This window comes from Candida albicans, chromosome 2 (assembly GCF_000182965.3).
Source record: "Candida albicans SC5314 chromosome 2, complete sequence".
Classification (NCBI taxonomy): domain Eukaryota; kingdom Fungi; phylum Ascomycota; class Pichiomycetes; order Serinales; family Debaryomycetaceae; genus Candida; species Candida albicans.
Window position 1 is genome coordinate 1,144,772 of NC_032090.1, and position 19,176 is coordinate 1,163,947.

The 19,176-nt window shown below is 33.9% G+C and overlaps 5 protein-coding genes across 5 annotated transcripts; 4 read left to right on the plus strand and 1 right to left on the minus strand. All coding sequences in view use genetic code 12, as the record gives it.

Moving 5' to 3' along the window:
• Positions 1 to 5,195: 5,195 nt before the first annotated feature.
• Positions 5,196 to 7,019, plus strand: CAALFM_C205640WA (uncharacterized protein; the record flags this gene model as incomplete). The annotated part of the gene is made up of 1 exon (XM_707711.1): positions 5,196 to 7,019. The coding sequence occupies one exon, from the start codon at positions 5,196 to 5,198 to the stop codon at positions 7,017 to 7,019; it is 1,824 nt and encodes a 607-aa protein (XP_712804.1).
• Positions 7,020 to 7,768: 749 nt separating this feature from the next.
• VPS35 (retromer subunit) lies at positions 7,769 to 10,603 on the plus strand (the record flags this gene model as incomplete). Its single annotated transcript, XM_707712.1, has 1 exon — positions 7,769 to 10,603. One exon carries the CDS (start codon positions 7,769 to 7,771, stop codon positions 10,601 to 10,603), a length of 2,835 nt encoding a protein of 944 aa, XP_712805.1.
• A 1,607-nt stretch (positions 10,604 to 12,210) lies between these two features.
• Positions 12,211 to 15,162, plus strand: PNG2 (Png2p; the record flags this gene model as incomplete). Its single annotated transcript, XM_707713.2, has 1 exon — positions 12,211 to 15,162. One exon carries the CDS (start codon positions 12,211 to 12,213, stop codon positions 15,160 to 15,162), a length of 2,952 nt encoding a protein of 983 aa, XP_712806.2.
• A 206-nt stretch (positions 15,163 to 15,368) lies between these two features.
• CAALFM_C205670CA (tRNA splicing endonuclease subunit) lies at positions 15,369 to 16,169 on the minus strand (the record flags this gene model as incomplete). Its single annotated transcript, XM_707715.1, has 1 exon — positions 15,369 to 16,169. One exon carries the CDS (start codon positions 16,167 to 16,169, stop codon positions 15,369 to 15,371), a length of 801 nt encoding a protein of 266 aa, XP_712808.1.
• A 332-nt stretch (positions 16,170 to 16,501) lies between these two features.
• Positions 16,502 to 19,171, plus strand: COG4 (Golgi transport complex subunit; the record flags this gene model as incomplete). Its single annotated transcript, XM_707716.1, has 1 exon — positions 16,502 to 19,171. One exon carries the CDS (start codon positions 16,502 to 16,504, stop codon positions 19,169 to 19,171), a length of 2,670 nt encoding a protein of 889 aa, XP_712809.1.
• Between the last annotated feature and the right edge of the window lie 5 nt (positions 19,172 to 19,176).

Genomic DNA, 19,176 nt, shown 5'->3' on the forward strand with positions numbered 1-19,176 from the left:
CTAGTCTTCTTTGTTAATAGGAAAAGTTAATTTCTTTGTTTGGTAGTTACTACGATTCAATGGTAGAGAAAAAGAAATATTATCAATGTCAATTGTTTAGAATTTCAAGTTTAGTTCAAGATTAAATGTTTAAAAAATAATATGGATGTAGACTTTTTAAAATTATCATGGCACTACTTCCAGAACAACAATAACAACATCAAGATAGTTCATTTAAATCAACATATACTAAATAAATATTTGTACTATCCTGAGAGTATTAGTTTGACCCAAACTACCGCACGGCGGTTCAAACCAAAAGGCATTTTTATCTATTTTATTTTCAGACTATTTTTGTATTAAATTTGGCTTGAAATATTTTTTTTTTTTTAAAAAATTTTGTCTGTCCTCGGCAGAGGGTTTGAAGCCCAAAAAAGCCTATAACCATTGGATTAATTACTTGTAATAATCAACAATAGCAAAATTACGTAAGCGCATTTGCTTGAACAATTCATAATTTGGTAAAGAATTCGCTTTCATTCCATACAATAATGAATTTGGTTGTTTTCTTCTTGAATAGCCTATCATTAAAGTTTAATAATCGAACATTATGGAGAATGAAAATCAAAGTTTATTTAATGCTTATTGTGTGAAGAAATTGTTTAAAGAAGGCACAAATACTAAATGATGACACAATTTCATAACCAACCTTTTTTTTTCTTTTTTTCTTTTTCTTTTTGTCTTCCTTTTCCTCCCCCACTCAATTGTTCTTGCGGTACTAAAATCATTCTAAATCTTATATTTATCCTGATTTCAGAACTATCATCTCATAAACGAGATATGGGTTGAACAAAGTAATTTAAAATTAGAATATCATTTTTCGATTTATTGTCTATTCAACAACTTCAAAATCATGGTCGTGTTTCGGTGAGTTTTTCGGAATGTTATGACTGTATGTAAAACAAAAAACTGAATGCAAAATAGAAGCAGTCGCATGGTTGGGTGGTATGACCTTGATGTAAAGTAAAATGTATGCAACTTTGTGCTCGGATACTCAATTAAACTGTCAAACGTTTGAATACATATTAGCTATTGTGTTTTACTGGTAACAATATCGTAATTAAAAAAATGAAAAGGCACTTTAATGAATTAGACAACCGTAGAGACTCTTTTTGTTTTACTATTGCTATAACTAGTTACAAAACACTACAAAAGAGGGCTTTTCTTTAATTTTTTTTTGGGGCGGGCGAATACTTTTTCTTGGAAAGTCGGCTAAAAAGAAAAAAAAATGATGGAATATTTTACCATATTAGGTATAAATACCCGGAGCAAATAAAAATACCCGAAATCTAATTTTCTTTCAAAATTTACGAACTTCTTCCTTTGGTTTGGGTGGATTATTCTTCTTCTCAGATTTGAACAATTTCTAATTGTATATTATTGTTAAATGCCACATAATCATTTGGTTGTTTTACAGAATTAATTATTCTTTTTTTTTTCTTCAATATTCAAGCCAATTTCATCTGGGTACGGCTCGTCCCAAGTGCATCCGCCTTGAAAAAAAAAAGAACAATACAAACTGTTCTGATTGAATAACCAATACCAGTATTTATCAGAGGGTAGAGGCGGACAGCACTTTTGCCGTTGTAGGGTTTTATAGCTTTCCATTAATATTCTCGGCACTAGTTTTCTACCATGAGGCGGTACATGCGGGCCGTTTATTTAGTTGTACCGGCTCGAATTGTAGTAGAAAAAATAATATTTTGTGTCAAAGTTCCAATTAAGCACTTTGTATCAGTGGAAATGAATATCCGCTAGTAGCAAATCTTACACAAACAGAAAGGAGCTGTTTTATAAGAGTATGTAGCCCTGTTGTGTAATAGCACACAAAATAACGTTATTGTTAGCGCAAAAAAGTAATATTTATTTGTTCCAATATTGTAGAAAATACACAATACGTTATTGTTAACATCGTTGGTCGTTATTGTCGTTGGATGATGTTTTCGGGTCCATTAAAGATGATAATTTTATTTGTTTTTATGAAGAATCCAAGCAAAGGGAAGTAAAAAAAGAGTAGTTATTGAATGAAGACTATCTAGAACAATTACTCCAATCAAACAAAGCGATCTTCGGATACATGTTTCACCAAAAGAGATACCACCAGACAGCGTGTTGAGTATGACCAATCTAAGGAATGGATACACACACACTTTTTAACACAGAACATTTTTCACCCCGTGACTAAATCCACACATGCAGTATCATTTGCGTCTACAGATGCATCTAACATACATGGCCAGTCAGCACGTTCCGTGACATGTCGTCGTTAATTTCAAAAAGTTCAAATAAAGAAAAACCAAATAGAGGAAAACCCATACACATGCGATTCTTGGATTTCATTTAAACTGGAAAGGTGTACCTATGAAATATAACTTTGATTAGATACCAGATTGAAAACTACGAGAAGGGGAGAACTTAGATCATTTCTCGGATCAAACCACAAAAACAAACCAATGTTAAATCCGTCCAGGAATTATTCTATTTTGTGTAAGTGAATTGTTCCCGGGGGTAAGGAAATACTCGGTCCACCGAACTATCTATCTATCTATCCAACAGCTGAAACAAGAACGTACTAGTAAACGGTTGAGTGGTTAACTGTTTCCCATGAATTTTTCTAAGGCACAGCCCAAACGGTAATTATTTTTTTTTACCTATGTTTAAATAATCACACATTGTTACTTTTTTTTTTTTTCGAGTATTGCTTACCAGATGGTGCCGGTAGTACTGATAGGTAAACTGATGGAAGTAGATATCGACGTGAAATGTATACGATAACGAACAAAATAACGGACGAACGACAGCTGCAAGTCCAACACCAATGAGAATTTTCCATAAGGAGGCTGGATTAATAACCGACAAGAGAGGAGAAAAAAAACATTGCCCATGTATGATTTCTTGTTTTTATGATTTTTGCACGACACGCACCAACCCATTAGATCATGAAGAAACCACTTCTATCACATCAGCATATAATGGGAATTTTGCAGTCAAACAACAAAGAGCATTGATTTGAGATTCAGCTATTTGAACACAGAAGCTACAGATCAGTAACATAATAGATTGTTGTTGTTTCTCACGCTCAACTGAAATTGCACATGCATATACACACGCAGTTTACTTGTACTTCTTTGTCAAACTTTATGGAATAACACAACTGCCATCATCTGCAACAATAACGATGACAAATGCTTATAGTTTTAAAGCTTTTTGAGTTTTCTTTTTGTCGTCTTTGTTTGATTGTTTTTTGAAATGTAAGATTGAAATCGTGCTTATTGTGGTGGTGGTTGTTACGTTAAAATTCCTGGGTTCAAAAGCGAGTCTTTCGAGTACCTATTTCGAAAGTTTTGCTCATATATCACAAATTAACCTACTACACGCAAACTTGTTTTTGCCATCTGTACATTTTGTTTTTCTTTTCTTTTTTAGTTTAGTTCTTCCAACAATAAAAAATACTCATTTGTAAATTAGACTTAGACTATACCTATTATTAATAGGTATGAAGATTCTCAATTTAGTTTAGATTTCACTTTGATTGCTTTGTTCATCATTAGAGAGATAAAGTTATCTATTCTTGTTGTTAGTGAACATAGTTTATTATCAAGAAAATAACAAGAGTTTTATAGTTCAAAAAGTGTGGAAAATGTTGAATACACACAGATTTAAATCTAATTTAGAATTTCATTTAGCTTGAATAGTCACTACTACTCCCCATTGTTGTCACATTTAATTAATTACTATTATTTTTGAAATGAATAAACCAGGAGAAACAAACAAACAAGTCAAGAAAAAAAAAAACCCACACCTTAAAAGATCAGAGTCAAAGTAAGCGTTGGTAGTCAGGTAATTTAGTTTTTTGGGGGATCTCTGAGCAGGTGGTGAAAGTCGAGGGAGGGTAGGTGGTAAAAGTCTTTGTGATGTATATCTCTGGTGTGAGTACCTCATACGTTTCAACTTTTTTTTTATTCTTTGTCTATTTTCTTGTTTTCCATTTTATGCATGTAAAAAGTAAAATTTATTGATTAACGTTAATCCACTATTGTTACTATATCTTCCCTCCTACCAATTAAATCAGTTAATAATAAAAACGTTTTCTTGCCACATTAATCGTGTATTCCACTAATTTCTTCACAAGATGTTTTCATTTTTACATCAAGAGTTCGGAATTAATTGTTTCATAACCAATAGGTTGCTAACATTTTGCAAATAATAAGTTTATCTAAACTTTTTTTGCCGTTCTCACAGAAGAAACAGTGTCAAACAAAATATTTGGTCGTTATGTTCGGTTAATTTGACACCAAGATTCGATTGTTTCAAGAAGTAAAGATAAAAAAAAAAGAGAATTTAGATATACATCACAAACTTATTATTAGAAAACTCTGTACTCCCCCACTCCACTCAACTCATACTATCACTGGCAATCTCAGTATTTTCCCATTACAATTTAAAATGACAGGAAAAAAAAAATAGAAAAATTCAAACAAGGTTTTATTTTAGATGCAGATGGTTTTGGTAGTGGTGCTACTACTGCAAGTTGGATTAAAATATACAGTTTATTTTAGTGTAACTTATTTCTTGGTTTTGTCACTCTTTTCCTCTTACAATCGTTCTGTTATAGTACAATTCCTGAAGGGAGCGGAAATAAAATAGACATTTATGCACAAGGGGGAAAAGAAACAGTCACCAAAGGGCAAAACACACAACAACAACAACGACAATCAGGTCAAACCCACAAGCGGAAGAAAAAGAAGAGGAAAAAAAAAAACTATAAAACTCTCACGAAATATCTTCTAAATCATTCACACACCACATACCCAAAAGATCACTCATCATATTACTAATACCTAGACATCACACACCAAACACAACACAACACACCACTTCACACATTCATATACCATCCAGCGTATCCAACACACAGACTAGAACAACTCCAATAGGATTTAGTTTTATTCTGCTTTCTTTCTTTCATTTTTACCTTTTCCTCATTGTCATTTCAGAGAGAGAAAAAAAAAAACAGAAAACTCTCGGATAATATTTCCCCCCTTTCTACAAATAACAACCGGCTAAGTCCTAGTCTCACCACTACCAAATTTAATTATCATCAACATTCTTTTGTCTTTTTTTTCTTCTTCTTTAGACAAGATTATATCCAAACCATGTTTAATAGACCCGAGCATTATCCACCACAACACATTAACCAACCTCACCAAGACCCAAATTTAAATCACCAACCTTTCAATTATTCACACCAGTATAATGGGTTGCCACCAATAGGAATGATGATGCAACTGAATACTCACTACCAACCTCAAGCTCAACCACAGGTACCGCAACCGACGGCCATACCTCATAGTCAACTTCCTGTTCATCTTCAACAACAACAACAACAGCAGCCACCATTAGTACAACAACACCATTACATTCATCAACAACCAGTATTCCACCAATCGAATCATATGGTGACACATGACCATAAACCAAGTACCAGCTCCAGCCATAAACGAGGACCATGGTCACGCGAGGAAGATGAAAAATTGCTTGAGCTAATTAAGATTCATGGTGCTTCAAATTGGGTTAAGATATCCAGCAGCCTCGAGACCCGTACTGCCAAGCAATGTCGTGAAAGGTATCACCAGAATTTGAAGCCATCTTTAAATAGATCTCCAATTACACCAGAAGAAGGTGCCAAGATCGAGAGATTGGTTGCCATTCATGGTAAGAAATGGGCTGAGATTTCTCGTCATTTAGAAGGTCGTTCCGATAATGCCATTAAAAATTGGTGGAATGGTGGTGCTAATAGAAGAAGAAGAGCAAGCTTGGCCACTACAACTCTGAGCATCAATGGGAATAATTCCATTGCGGAAGAACTTCAGAGAAAGTCTCCAACCCCGGAAACTGCTACTATCAATTCCGAAGCTGAAATGACCAATAAACAAGATTCTACTTATAGTAAGTCTATCTTACCACAGCCACAGCCACAACCACAGCCACTGCAGTCAATTACTAATTATCCACCTGCAAGCGCCCCTGTTCAACCCCAACCATTCCAACATGCACAACCACAGAGATTGCCTAGTTTCCATCAACTACCCCAGATTGCATTCAAAACGTCCATGTTTGGTAAGGACAATGAGAAAAGCACACTTCCAAGTTTATCTAAATCGTTACATCCAAGCTCTTTGTCGTCATCAACTCCACCACCACCGGAAAACCATCAAGCTGCTGCTGGCAGTTCACCTCTAAAATCAATCAGTCATAGGTCAGCCAGCTTTGACATCAATTCCAATATCTTGCCACCTATTTCTCAATCTAACAAGAGAAGATTGATTGACGACCAATTTGGTCGTAGACATTCAAGTGTTTCCTCAACAATTTTCCATAATCAAAAGAATGTATCTCACCCTAATTTACTTCTTGTTCATTCTGCTCGTACTTCTGTTAGTGGACCTAGCGGAAGCAATTATGGAACCGGGTCCCCTTCATACAACGGATCCCCTTTACTGATGAGCACAGCGGCATCAAGAAACAATTCCATCACTCATTTTGAACTTATCAATAACTCAACTATACCTTCAAGAAGATCAAGCACCTTCAATTCTGATTTATTCCCTAATCCATTAGCCAAAGAAAACAACAATGGCAACGACAATCATAAACGACGCGAGTCGCAAAACTCGTCTTTCAATTCTCCAATGTTGACACCACTGACAAGGTTTTCTGTGTCTTCCATGACGTCTGTACATAATTCAACTATACATAATTACAATTCGTCGTCAGTGACATCTCCTACTACTTCATTCAAGAATGCATATTCAGCTAGTAGCACATCGATAAATTTACCAGTAGAGGAAGAGGAACCAGAAACTGGTGCTGATAAGCAGAAAATCAATGAACCAAGCAAAGATGAAGTCACAGCTGAACAAAATGGTGATGAAAAAGTAGGCAAAAAGAGAATGGCAGTTTCTTCATTACTTGATTAATAGTAATGCCTATCCTTTTAATATTGGTGCTACCTCCCTATAAACTTTTCCAACAGACACTTCCATTTCTTGCAACATATTTTGTATATTTAGTTGTTACTCATTGTCAAATTTCGATTGTTTTATTTTAACATTGGTGATTTAAACTATTTTGTTGCTGTATTAATTTTGTATCTTATTTATACCACCAATTTTGGTAGAGTGTTAATTGGTTTCTAACTTGTTAATTAGCTTGCATATTTTGTCATAAACAAGGGAATCAAGAGGTATTGAGTAGTAGACTTTTTTGTTTGTATATTTTTTCATATTTTTTTAAATTTCATAGTCTTTTGTATAATGTGAGATTATAGACTGTATAATCGAAACCCTTCAATTCATATCAACTATAGAACTTAAGCAATACCTATTTATCAGTTTGGCAAAACCGCACAAATAGAAAAAGAAAGGACGTGTTCAATATAATTGGTGCTAGATAGAGTTGTGTAGATTTGCAACACGAAATTATCGTTAGAGCTCTGGATAGTAACTTTGAGAAAATTCGCTGTTAACTGATTGTGTTGCCAGACAACCCGAAAAAATAACCAAACCAATACCAACAAACAAAAAAAAAAGGGCAGATTAAAGGCCCACTAAACCAACGGCGATTATTGACGAATCCATTCAAGCAACACCAAATATCAACTCTTTATCATTTGACAACCATATAGCTTTCTTTTGACTTTAATTTTTCAATTACATTTCTTACTATCATGCAATTGTCAGCTGGAGAGCAGAATTCGATACTTCAAAGTTGTATTGCCAATATCAATCAACAATCCAATCTTATGAAACATGATTTAAATGAGAATAAATTATTACCGGCATTGAAACACTGCTCTAATTTTCTTAATGAATTGAGAACAAATTCATTATCTCCAAAACAATATTACGAAATTTATATGTTAGTTTTCGATTCATTAGAAACCTTATCAACATATTTACTAAACTCCCACACAGCAAGACAAAAGTCGAAGAATCGCGAGGCTAAAGGCAACGACACCATCAAAAATGGAAAACCTGAGAATGATGGGGAAGGCACATCGGCGTTTTTAGCAGATTTATATGAAATTGTCCAGTATTCAGGTAATATTGTACCTCGATTATACATGATGATTGTTATCGGTACAACCTACATGTCGATTGAAGGATCACCTAAAAAAGATTTAATGAAAGATATGATTGAAATGTGTCATGGAGTGCAACATCCAATCCGTGGATTGTTTTTACGGTATTATTTATCTCAACGAACGAAAAATCTTTTGCCCTTCCAAAACCAAATAGATTTTGAAGAGACAGTAGAATTTTTGATCAAGAATTTTATTGAAATGAATAAACTTTGGGTCAGATTACAACACCAAGGGCATTCATCGGAACGTGAATTGAGATATCGTGAACGGAAGGAATTGAAAATTCTTGTTGGATCGAATCTAGTTCGTTTATCACAAATTATCGACGATTACAATGGAGATGCCAACTATTCTGCAATTGAATATTATAAAGAGAAGATTTTCCCCATTATTACCGAACAAATTATTCAATGCCGCGATCATTTAGCCCAAAGTTATTTGATTGATGTCTTAATACAAGTTTTCCCTGACGATTTCCATTTTGCCACTTTGGATAAATTGTTAAATGAAGTGTTTGTTAATTTACATCCGCTATTGAAGAAAAGCGAATTGGTACAAACTTTAATTGATAGATTCATTGCCTATCATAAATTCTCTAGTGACATGAATAAGTTGTCCATAGAAGAAACTGGAAGCAATGTAATAGAAATCAATGTTGATCAGTTGTTTCAATCGTTTTGGCAATTTTATAACAAGTTAGTTGCAACTGCAGATCCTCAATTACCACCAGAAGAACACTCAATGCTTTTACAATCATTCATTAATCTTTTATTGACTTTCGAACCAGATGATTTCTCAAATCTAGATATCATTTATAAATTTGCTGAAGAAAATTTAGCAGCTCAAGAGAACAATTCTGAGCTTGAACAGGAAATGTGGTCACAATTGTTGCTTGTCCCAGTATCACATTTTAAATCAATTAAGACTTTATTGTCATTAGAGAACTTTTATCATTTTTATACCAAGTTGGATAATAAAGCTTTACAAAAACAAATAGCCATTGCGATTGTCGATAGAATTTTAGAGATTGCTAGTGATAATGATAATGAATTATTGCACAGTGTCGACGAAATTGATGGGGTATTCAAGTATCTTATGGTATTAATTAAAGAGTCACCAAGTAAATTAGACACTGCTAAGCATTTGGGGGTAACTAAAACCATCAAAGTGAATAACGGTGAGGCATTGATTACGGAGGAATTCCTTGAAACTCAAGAGAAGATTTGCAAGTTAATTCATCTTGTTGAACTTAGTGATGATCCTATTAAAAATGTTTCTAACTTGATGTATGTTAGAAAGAAGTATTTGAACAAAAATTTTGAGAATATCATTCATACTTATCCCACTTTGATATCGAAAATTTTATTCAAATTGAAATTAGCTGGTTATGTTAATTTACATCAACGAAAGAAAAGTAGAAGCGATACAGTGGATTTACAAATCACATCAAACTTTAAGAATTTGTCGGTGATTATTGATGAATTGTATCAATATCATCAAGAATATTCATCTGAATTGATTCTCAACATCTATTTGAACGTTGCTACAGTTGCTGACCAATTGAAACTAGAATCCATATGCTATGAATTGTTCAATCAATGCTTTGTCGTTTATGAAGAAAACCTTATTTTGACACCTCATCAGTACAAGACATCGTCAACAACTACCCATATCAATCCTCATGATTCACTTTCAGGTGGATCATTAGCTTATGAATCAGTGTTATCAATTGCCAATACTCTCGTGAAGACCAGAAACTTTTCCAAAGAGAATTACGAGAATTTGATTACCAAATTGACATTGTATGGCTCGAAATTATTGAAAAAACAAGATCAATGTCGTGCAGTGTATTCATGTGCCCATCTATGGTGGTGGAGTGAAACATTGTTGCCCGCAGGTGAGAAGTCCCCTACGGTAATTGATGATAAAGATGAAACCATGAATCAGGATAATAATGAAAACTCCAAGGGATCTGAAGCCGATGCTGACGCTGAACCAGAAGTTGAATCTAAAGTAGAACCTAAATTGGAGGAACCCAATGAAGAACTTGTATTATATCGTGATCCTAAGCGAGTATTGGAATGTCTTCAAAAATCATTACGAGTGGCAGATTCATGTATGGATCCATATCTTTCGCTTAAATTGTTTCTTGAAATACTCAATCGATGTCTTATTTTCAATGTTTATGGCAATAGTTTAATTGATACTCGATACATTAATGGATTGATTGATTTGATAAACACCAATATTGATAATTTATCTGACGATAAGGGACACGACGAAGACTTTGACGATGCCGATGGTAACGACGATGATGTCACTGCAAGTGAAGATAACAAGGAGGTGTTATTGTTGAAGCAATGTCGTAGGTATCTCAAACGAACCTTATCATATATTTCAGGACAAAGTTTAATTTAAAGGTAACATAAGTAACAAGTCGTCTTTATAGGATGAAAATATACTTTATATATCTATAAAGTTACAAAAGTTGTGTAGTTGAAAAAGAGATTTTTATCAACCAATGTTCTCTCTCTATAGTTGTAAATATAATATCACGAAAAGTAGTTTGCTAGCGATATAGTTTAAAAAATATGAAAGCTTAAAATGCGGAGATGAAATCGGAAGAAGAACTGGATTGAGAATAAGAGAAATAGAATTGTACAGGAATGTGGTGGTGATGTAGGAAAGCAATATCAAATGTGTTATTGAATGACTGAAGTATAAAACTTAAATAGCCACAGGACTTATGAGATTACCAAATTAACTACTACAACCACCACACTTTTTTGAAGATTAAGATTATATCTAAAACTTAATTACCCTCTTTTATATACCATGTAGTCATCAAAATTACAATGTGAATAAGGATATTTATAGTTTTATTCTACTTAAACTTTTAAGTAAAAAAGAAGAAGAGACGTAAATCCGCCTTGTTTTGGATAGGAGAAATAATAAAGAGCTTCAATTAATTAATTTGAGAGTTGACCCAACATTACAATTATCGTTGTCAAAAGTATGAGTTTGAATATATCCACAGTGCCAGTAAAATCCAGTAGAACCTTCCAACAATATCTCCGTCACCCTTGTGTGCTTGAGACGGAGTTACCACTGAATAAACTCTAAATTGGATATACACCAACTTTCACCTCTCAAGCCTCCCCACCCAATCTGGTTATAACAATAAACCACAATTGTATTCAAGAGCAAAACTTTGATTAACAACTTTAAATTAAGTAAAACTTTATCAGAATTGCCACAGTGAAAATTCAACCAATCAAAAAAATACCAAGAATTATGTTCGGAGATCCTTCTATAGATTTAGTTTGATATTTCGTTAATTCATCCCTTATTTTGAATAGAAAAGTATTTCAAAGCCTTGTAAAAATTATGTGTCGGGCTTTGCCTTCAGTGGAATGTTTTTCAATAGTGTCTCTTCCTTTTTTTATTTAAGTTAAGCTACCCCTATTTCCACTGGCAATAGACTAATCTCTTTCAAGCGTAGTAGAATTAAAATAGCGACAATCCTTACATGTCTTTATAAAGCATAGTCGAAAGATCAATAAGAACAGATTAACACTCAATTGCAAAAAAAAAAAACATAATTTTAATTCCTTTTGCTGCGGCCAGATTCCTCACAAAAAGCGAAAAAAAGCAGTAGAAAAGCAGAAAAAGAAAAGCGTAGGAATTAACGGCAAGTTGGAATAATAATAATAATAGTAGAAGGGATGTTTTAGCAATTTGAAATCCCGTCACGTTAGTTTATAAGCCCCCCCTAAAAAAATTTCAAGGTTTACAACCAATGAGTAAAAACAAAAAGCCTCAGTTTTCATTATTATTTCTTACAACCATTTCAATCCTTTGTAATTTTATTATTCCTATCCACTGAAATCTAAAGTTTAAATATAATATATACCCTTTCAATTCTATCACGACAACCACAACAGCTATTGTCTTTCCAATTTTTCTTGTCATTTTTTTAGTTGATTACTATTAAGTTTATCTTTTCTTATTTGTTCAAGGTAATCATGTCATCAACAATTCCCAGTGAAGACAAGAAACCTTTATTGGATTCTGAAATGGAACCAGAAGTTTCTGTTAATAATAACGAAGAATTGCCACCTTATTCCGACAATGAGAAACATCTGTTATTGTCAGATAATGAGAAATGTGACTTGGAAGAAGTTCCAACAAGCTATAGAGTAACTCGTCATTCCAATAAATTCAAAAGATTTTGTCAAATCTTATCATTATTTGGAGTGCTTTATTTGGTAAACTTTTTGTACATCAATCGTGATGATTTTGCTCGTGGAATGTCAACTCATTTCAGATTTAACTGTGGTTCCTTGGTTTCGCAGCAACCCCTTCAGGAAACTAAACTTGACCATCATCCAATTTTCAGAAATTTGATTGATGTGGTCGATACTACTTACTCTGATCAACAAGAAGGCAATAACACTGCTAAAGAAATCATTTCTGTCACCAATCCATACACACCCAATCCTCGTTATGGTGAATCGTTATACACTACTACTTTGATCAAGAATCATAAATTTGGTAACAGTTGGAATCAACCGGCAGTTGTCAATTTTACTGCACCATCCAATATTTCTTTTGATGCTGTGGTTTTAACTTTACACACCGAAGTAGAAGGTGTGCAATTTGATAGATTGGCTAATTTGTTTGTTGATGGTATCCAAGTCTGGAGAACTTCAACCATTGAACCTGGTGGTCGTAAAGTATTTAGTGATTTCAAAAAAGATGTCAGCAAATATTCCAAACTTTTCAAAAAAGAGAATGTACAAATCTTATTCCAATTAGATAATTTGGTTACATCTAAATTGACAGGTATTTTTGATGTTACTTTAACTGCAGATTTTTACAAGTTCCATAGACACCCACATTACCGTGATGGAAAAAATGAACACAATGAAAAACGTTATGGTCATGAAGATAAATTGAATGAGTTCTATGAAGAACAAAATGATCAAGATTATGAAAAAGAGTTTATTGATAGTTTTGAACACCATAGAGGTGACTTCCAAGAAGATGAAAAAAACCATCATGACGATCACCATAAAGATAAACACCATAAAGGTAAACACCACAAGGATGACAAACATCACAAGGATAAGGATGGAAAACCCAAAAAACCAGAACATCCTCCACATGAACCACCTCACGAACCACCTCATGAACCACCTCATGAACCACCCCACGAACCACCTCATCATCCTCCACATGAACCACCTCATGAACCACCTCATAAACCACCCCACGAACCACCACATGAACCACCTCATAAACCACCCCACGAACCACCTCATGAACCACCTCATGAACCACCTCATGAACCACCTCATGAACCACCTCACCATCCTCCACACCACCCACCACACCACCCACCACATGATCCACACGACCCAAACCATCATCATGGAAAGTACCACGAAGAACGTAGAATTTTCACTGAAGCCAAGCCTGCAGATGAGATTTATCCATTGACTTTCAACAAGAACCCTAATCAGGCCCCAGTTGTTTATCTTGCATCCAATAAACTCTCAGTTAATTTACCAAAAGTTTCCAAAAACACAACACGTTTAACTCTTTCGATTTTCACTTCTGGTAATGCTGCAGATGAATTTTGGTACACCAACGTTGTTGATAAATACAAGGATATTTTTGCTGATAGAGGTAATCCGTTTATTGGTAAAGGTCCAGTTAGAGTAGTCAATGTTTACTTCAATGGTGAGAAAATAGCTGCTCAAACTCCGGAACCTGTTATTTTTACTGGAGGTATTTCACCAGCTTTATGGTCACCTGTTGTCTCATTTAATGCATTTGATGTGCCATCTATCGATGTTGATGTTAGTGGGTTGTTGCCATATCTTTGGGAACATCAAGCTATTGAAGACAAAATTTTAGAAATTGAAGTTAGTAATGGGTTGGGTGAAATTGATAAAGACACCACCACTTCAGTAAATGAAAATTGGGTCACATCAGCTAACTTGTTAACATACCAAAATGACCAAGTTATTGATGCTACTGGTGAGGTCATTAATATTGATAACGAAAGTTCGGAAGTTGTTCTTACGGTTGCACCACCATACACCCGCTCATTACAACAAATCATCGATGCTTCCTTTAGTGCTCAATTGATCAGTCAGTTTAGTTTGACTTTGAAAAATAACAGAACTTTGAATACAACTATTAGTAGTTATTCTAAAGCTGAAGTATCGAATGTTCAAAGTTATTCCCGTTCTGGTGATATCCAATCTATTGTTCATGCTGGTCGCTCTTCACGTTCAGTTCTTATTCAAGATAACGACTCTCCGGAGTCTAAAGATGTCACTGAACATAAATCCAAACACCGTAAATCAGAAATTCCAGAAAACACGATTTCTATTGTTAACATTACGTTGAATTACCCATTGGTGCTTCATTTGCAACAAATCTCAAAAGACATTGGTTCTGGCGATGATTTCTTTGTTGATTATGATGTCAGATTAGCTCATTCTAAATCAACCGATATTACATTTGGTGCTATCCATGGTGGTATTCATACAACTACTTCTCAAAATGGTACTTCAAGATTTTTCTTATCTTCAAAAGGTAACCATGGATTTGGATCCACTTTTAGCAAGTACAAGTCAAAAATCAAGTTTGGCCCACATCAAAGAAAGTATAAAAGAGTTGTGAATGCAGTTAATGGAACTATTGTTTTGGACAAGTCCAAATCAGGAAAAGATGACGAACATGGGAAAACTCACTTGTCTTCAATGATGAAAGCTATGGAAAAAACATCAGTTTACAAGAATGCTTCAGAAATGTTACAAAGTATTGTAAATGCTTCAAAAGCTTCTTTCAAAGAATTTCTTGGTGCTAAACCTGGATGCCACGGTATGAAACATCATGAAAATGAAGATGGGCATAAGAAAATGAAGCATAAAATGAGAAAACATCTATCCGATGCTCATTAGGATTGCCATTGCTTAGTTAAGGGGTTTTTTATTATTTGTTTCACTTTTACTCTCTGTTATTTCTTCTTCTGTTTACATTGCTGCTATTCTAAGTAGTAAGTTTTTATAATTATTTTCGGTTTATACTTTATATAAATTGTTTGACGTAAATTGTTCTCATTAGTAACAAATTCTGTTTCCTGTTCTTGCAACATCGTAAAACAAAACTAGCCAAAACCAGCCCATTCTATAGAAAAGGTCAACGGCACAGACTCGTCAAATAAATCGCTTATAACATCTTCGTTCACTTCCTGATGTGTCTTGTCTGCTTCTTGATCATAACCCATTAAAACCAAATTTTTCTTAACACTAGTGGCTAATCTCCCACCTACAACAACGTCATGAACGTCAAAAAACTCAAATCTAACAATCGAATAAGAATGATAACGTAAAGGATCTCCTGGATAAATAACCAAGTCACCACCAAATTTTATTCCGGGATTAATAAAATAACCCTTGTTTTGTAAATAGCTGTAGTACTTATAGTAAGTGATAAACTGGTTAACTGACATCAGTGAATCCTGTAAATAATTTGTTATGTAATCATAAATCGTCAATTGATGCTGCTTAGCTAGTTCTAAATTATAGTCATTATCTGAATTAGGTGTTGTTATCAAATTACCTTGATAGTTGTTATTTTTGATATCTCCCTTTAATAATTTGATCTTAGCATCACGATAAGTTAAATGATCTACCAAAATTGCTTTGTTGTACTGAAGTAGCCAAATCACTTCCCATATTATTAGCTTGAGGGGAACAGAAAGAAATATATTTTGTTGTGGATAATGCTGTAATGTCCCCATCAACACACCAAGTATATTGTACTCATTGCGTAGAGTCTTTATATCATCGACATTAAATACCAAAACTTCTGGTTCGCGGGATGGATTAACAACTGGTAAAATTATTGGATTGTGAGATTTATTATCAATGGTAGTAGCTATAGGTTTATCATCATTATCATTCATTATAAAAGATGAGGCGAAACGATTACTTGAATGTTTGAAATAGAACTAAAGACATACAAAGTCAAGTAGATCATAGCTAATTTTTTTTTACTTCACGCAATCATCGGACTCTACTGCGAAAAACAGAAATTTTTTTTGGTTCGGTTGGTGTAGGTGTTGTTTATTTTTCCGGTTGGGTTTGGAGAGAGAAACACCTTTGAATCAACAAAAACAATTAAGTTTATTCCCCTTTAGAGGTGAGCAGTGACATTTTCAACAACCTTCAACCCTTTTAATTAACCTCAATTCTCCCCATCTTATAACTTGTTTTTCTTTTTGGTGTTATTGTCAACATGAAACAAAGTAATGGAAGCGGTGCTTCTGGTTTTCATTCATTCAAAGGATTAAATGAGGCAGAAGTAGCGAAAACAACAGCTGAATTAAAAGCGAAATACCAATCATCGTCCACCCCTAATGATTTATATAATTTGATTGATGAGATTGATGCTGCCATGGCTAACATAGACAATAATCTTAATAATTTTACAGCATTGAATTCCGGTAGACTCCAACAAGATATAACCAATATAGAGTTGGCAAGAACTACTAAATTGTCATCTACAATTTCAAATTCGAGTAAATTAACGTCGATTTTTTCACAAGCAAATGATTTGGGCCATAAGTTGACGTTTAAAATCAAATCATTAGATCAAGAAATTGGCAATGTAAACAAAACGTTGGACTACGTGACAAATATTCAATTATTAAAAAATAACATCAACCAAGCAAATTATGCCATTGAACACAAAAATTGGGAATTGGCCGCTCAATGTATACATACTATCAATTCAAAAATCCCCTCTGAATTGATTTCTGGCAAATATGCATCGGTTGTGATTCCATCCACCGAGTTGCCAGAACTGCCTACAGTTGCAATAGCTAATTGGATAGATAAGTTAACCCAAGTGTTTAAGGAAAAATTCACCGAGGCAGCAAAAGCTAAAAATGTTGAACAATTGACGAAATTTTTCCAATTATTCCCACTAATCAACCAGGAAGAGATAGGTCTTAACTGTTATTCCAAATTTATTTGTGAAATCATCAATGAAACATCTAAAAGTCTAACAGCAGGGTTGGAGAATGCCCATGATTTGAAACCCGCTATTTTTTCTAATGTTGTCATGCAATTATTTGAGAACATTTCCATGATGTTGTCTCAACATGGACCTTTAATCAAAAAATACTATAGTGCTACATATCCACTGGCATTGTCATATGTTATTAGCAAAATCCAAAGAGAAATCGATTTACAAGTTGGAATTATTGCTGACACCTTTTATGATTTAAGAAGATTAGATAAACATTTTCAAGACATCAAGCTTTACAGTTTTCCTGTATTGACACGAAGATTGGCAGAATTAAAAGATCACCCAAATCAAGATCAGGAATCAAGAAGAACTAGTTTTGATACATCAGACGATTTATTACCAATAAGATTAATTGGAGATTTAATACAAGAATTGTCTTCAATTTTTGAAAACTGGACGTTATACTGCCGATTTATAACCGTCAAATACTTACAAGAACCGAAACATAGACAAAATGGGAAAGAAGTAGTGACAGGAAAATCACCTACGGAAGACAAAGATGCATTACTTTTACCTGATTTAATTCGCAAATCCACTTTTACAAGAAAAATTAATGAAAAGCTTTTGCCTTCATTTGAAACATTGTACAAGTTTTATTTCCGTCGTTCCATAGAAAAATCAATCACCATTGAAGAATTGCCATCATTAGATGCATATTTGGTATTAAGTAACGAGCCTGGAGTACACCCCGAACAAGTACCTATATCTTCTGTTGTTGAAGATTTGACTTTGGTCCTAAATAACACTTTGCGTAACATTATTCAATCTGGTTTACCTACAGCAGTGAAGAGTTTTATTAATGAAAGTTTCGGCATTGTTCAACAAGATTTGTTAAATGGATTTTTCATTAAAAACTTGAATGACAATCAACCAAGATATAACCAAACATTATCATTGATAGACCCTGCAAGTACTATTAACCGTACTAATAGTCCAATCAGTAGAAGTGCTACTCCAGATGTGCATGGAGGTAGTGGTGGATTATCAACTGGTGCAGGATTTTTGAAGGGAGCGTCAAGTGCCTTGGGAAGTGTCGTTAGTGGTTCTGGTGCAATTGTAGGCAGTTTACAAACCACTCCCAATAATACAAAATTGTTAAGTTTCATCATTTATTTGAACACCGTGGCTATGGCACAAGAATATTTCACAAAAGTATTTCAGAATATAAATAAGGACAGTTACTTACAATCATATTATCCTTTCGGTAAAGACAAGAGTAAAATCTCAAATATTTTACAACAAGATTTTTTGGACCCATTTACTAGTGTAAGTAACAAAATCATTTCAGAAAGTTTGATTAATTTATACAATCAACTGATCAAGAACAAATTGTTATTGCTTGTTAATGAATTCTTTACAGATATTCCAACAGCCAATAATGAAAACAATTATGTGATTTATTCAAGCAATAACATAAATGACCCAACAATCTTAATTAAATTCACGTCAAACTGGCAGTCATTAATGAAACCATACCTACAAACATTACACAAAACTCTTTGGAGTAAATTGTTGCGATTAGTCGTGGTTAATTTAACCAATTTGTTAGAAAAGAAGTTGTTCATGATATTAAATAAATTGAAAATTAATGAATTGGGAGCTATAAAGCTAGAGAAAGATGTTTCGTATTTAATTAATGAAATTTGCCGTGATAATTACTATTTGCGTGAAAAATTCGTTAGATTGACTCAAATTGTATTATTGGTAGGTATGGATGATGAAGAGTACGAAGAAAGCAACCAACCAGTAACTAAAGCTCGTGAAACTGAAGAGGATGGAGGAGAAGGAAGAGATGATTTTGACGATGAAATTGGTGGTATAAATTGGGTATTAACCCCACAGGAAAGAATCCAAATACGTAAATACAGAATTTAGAGAAC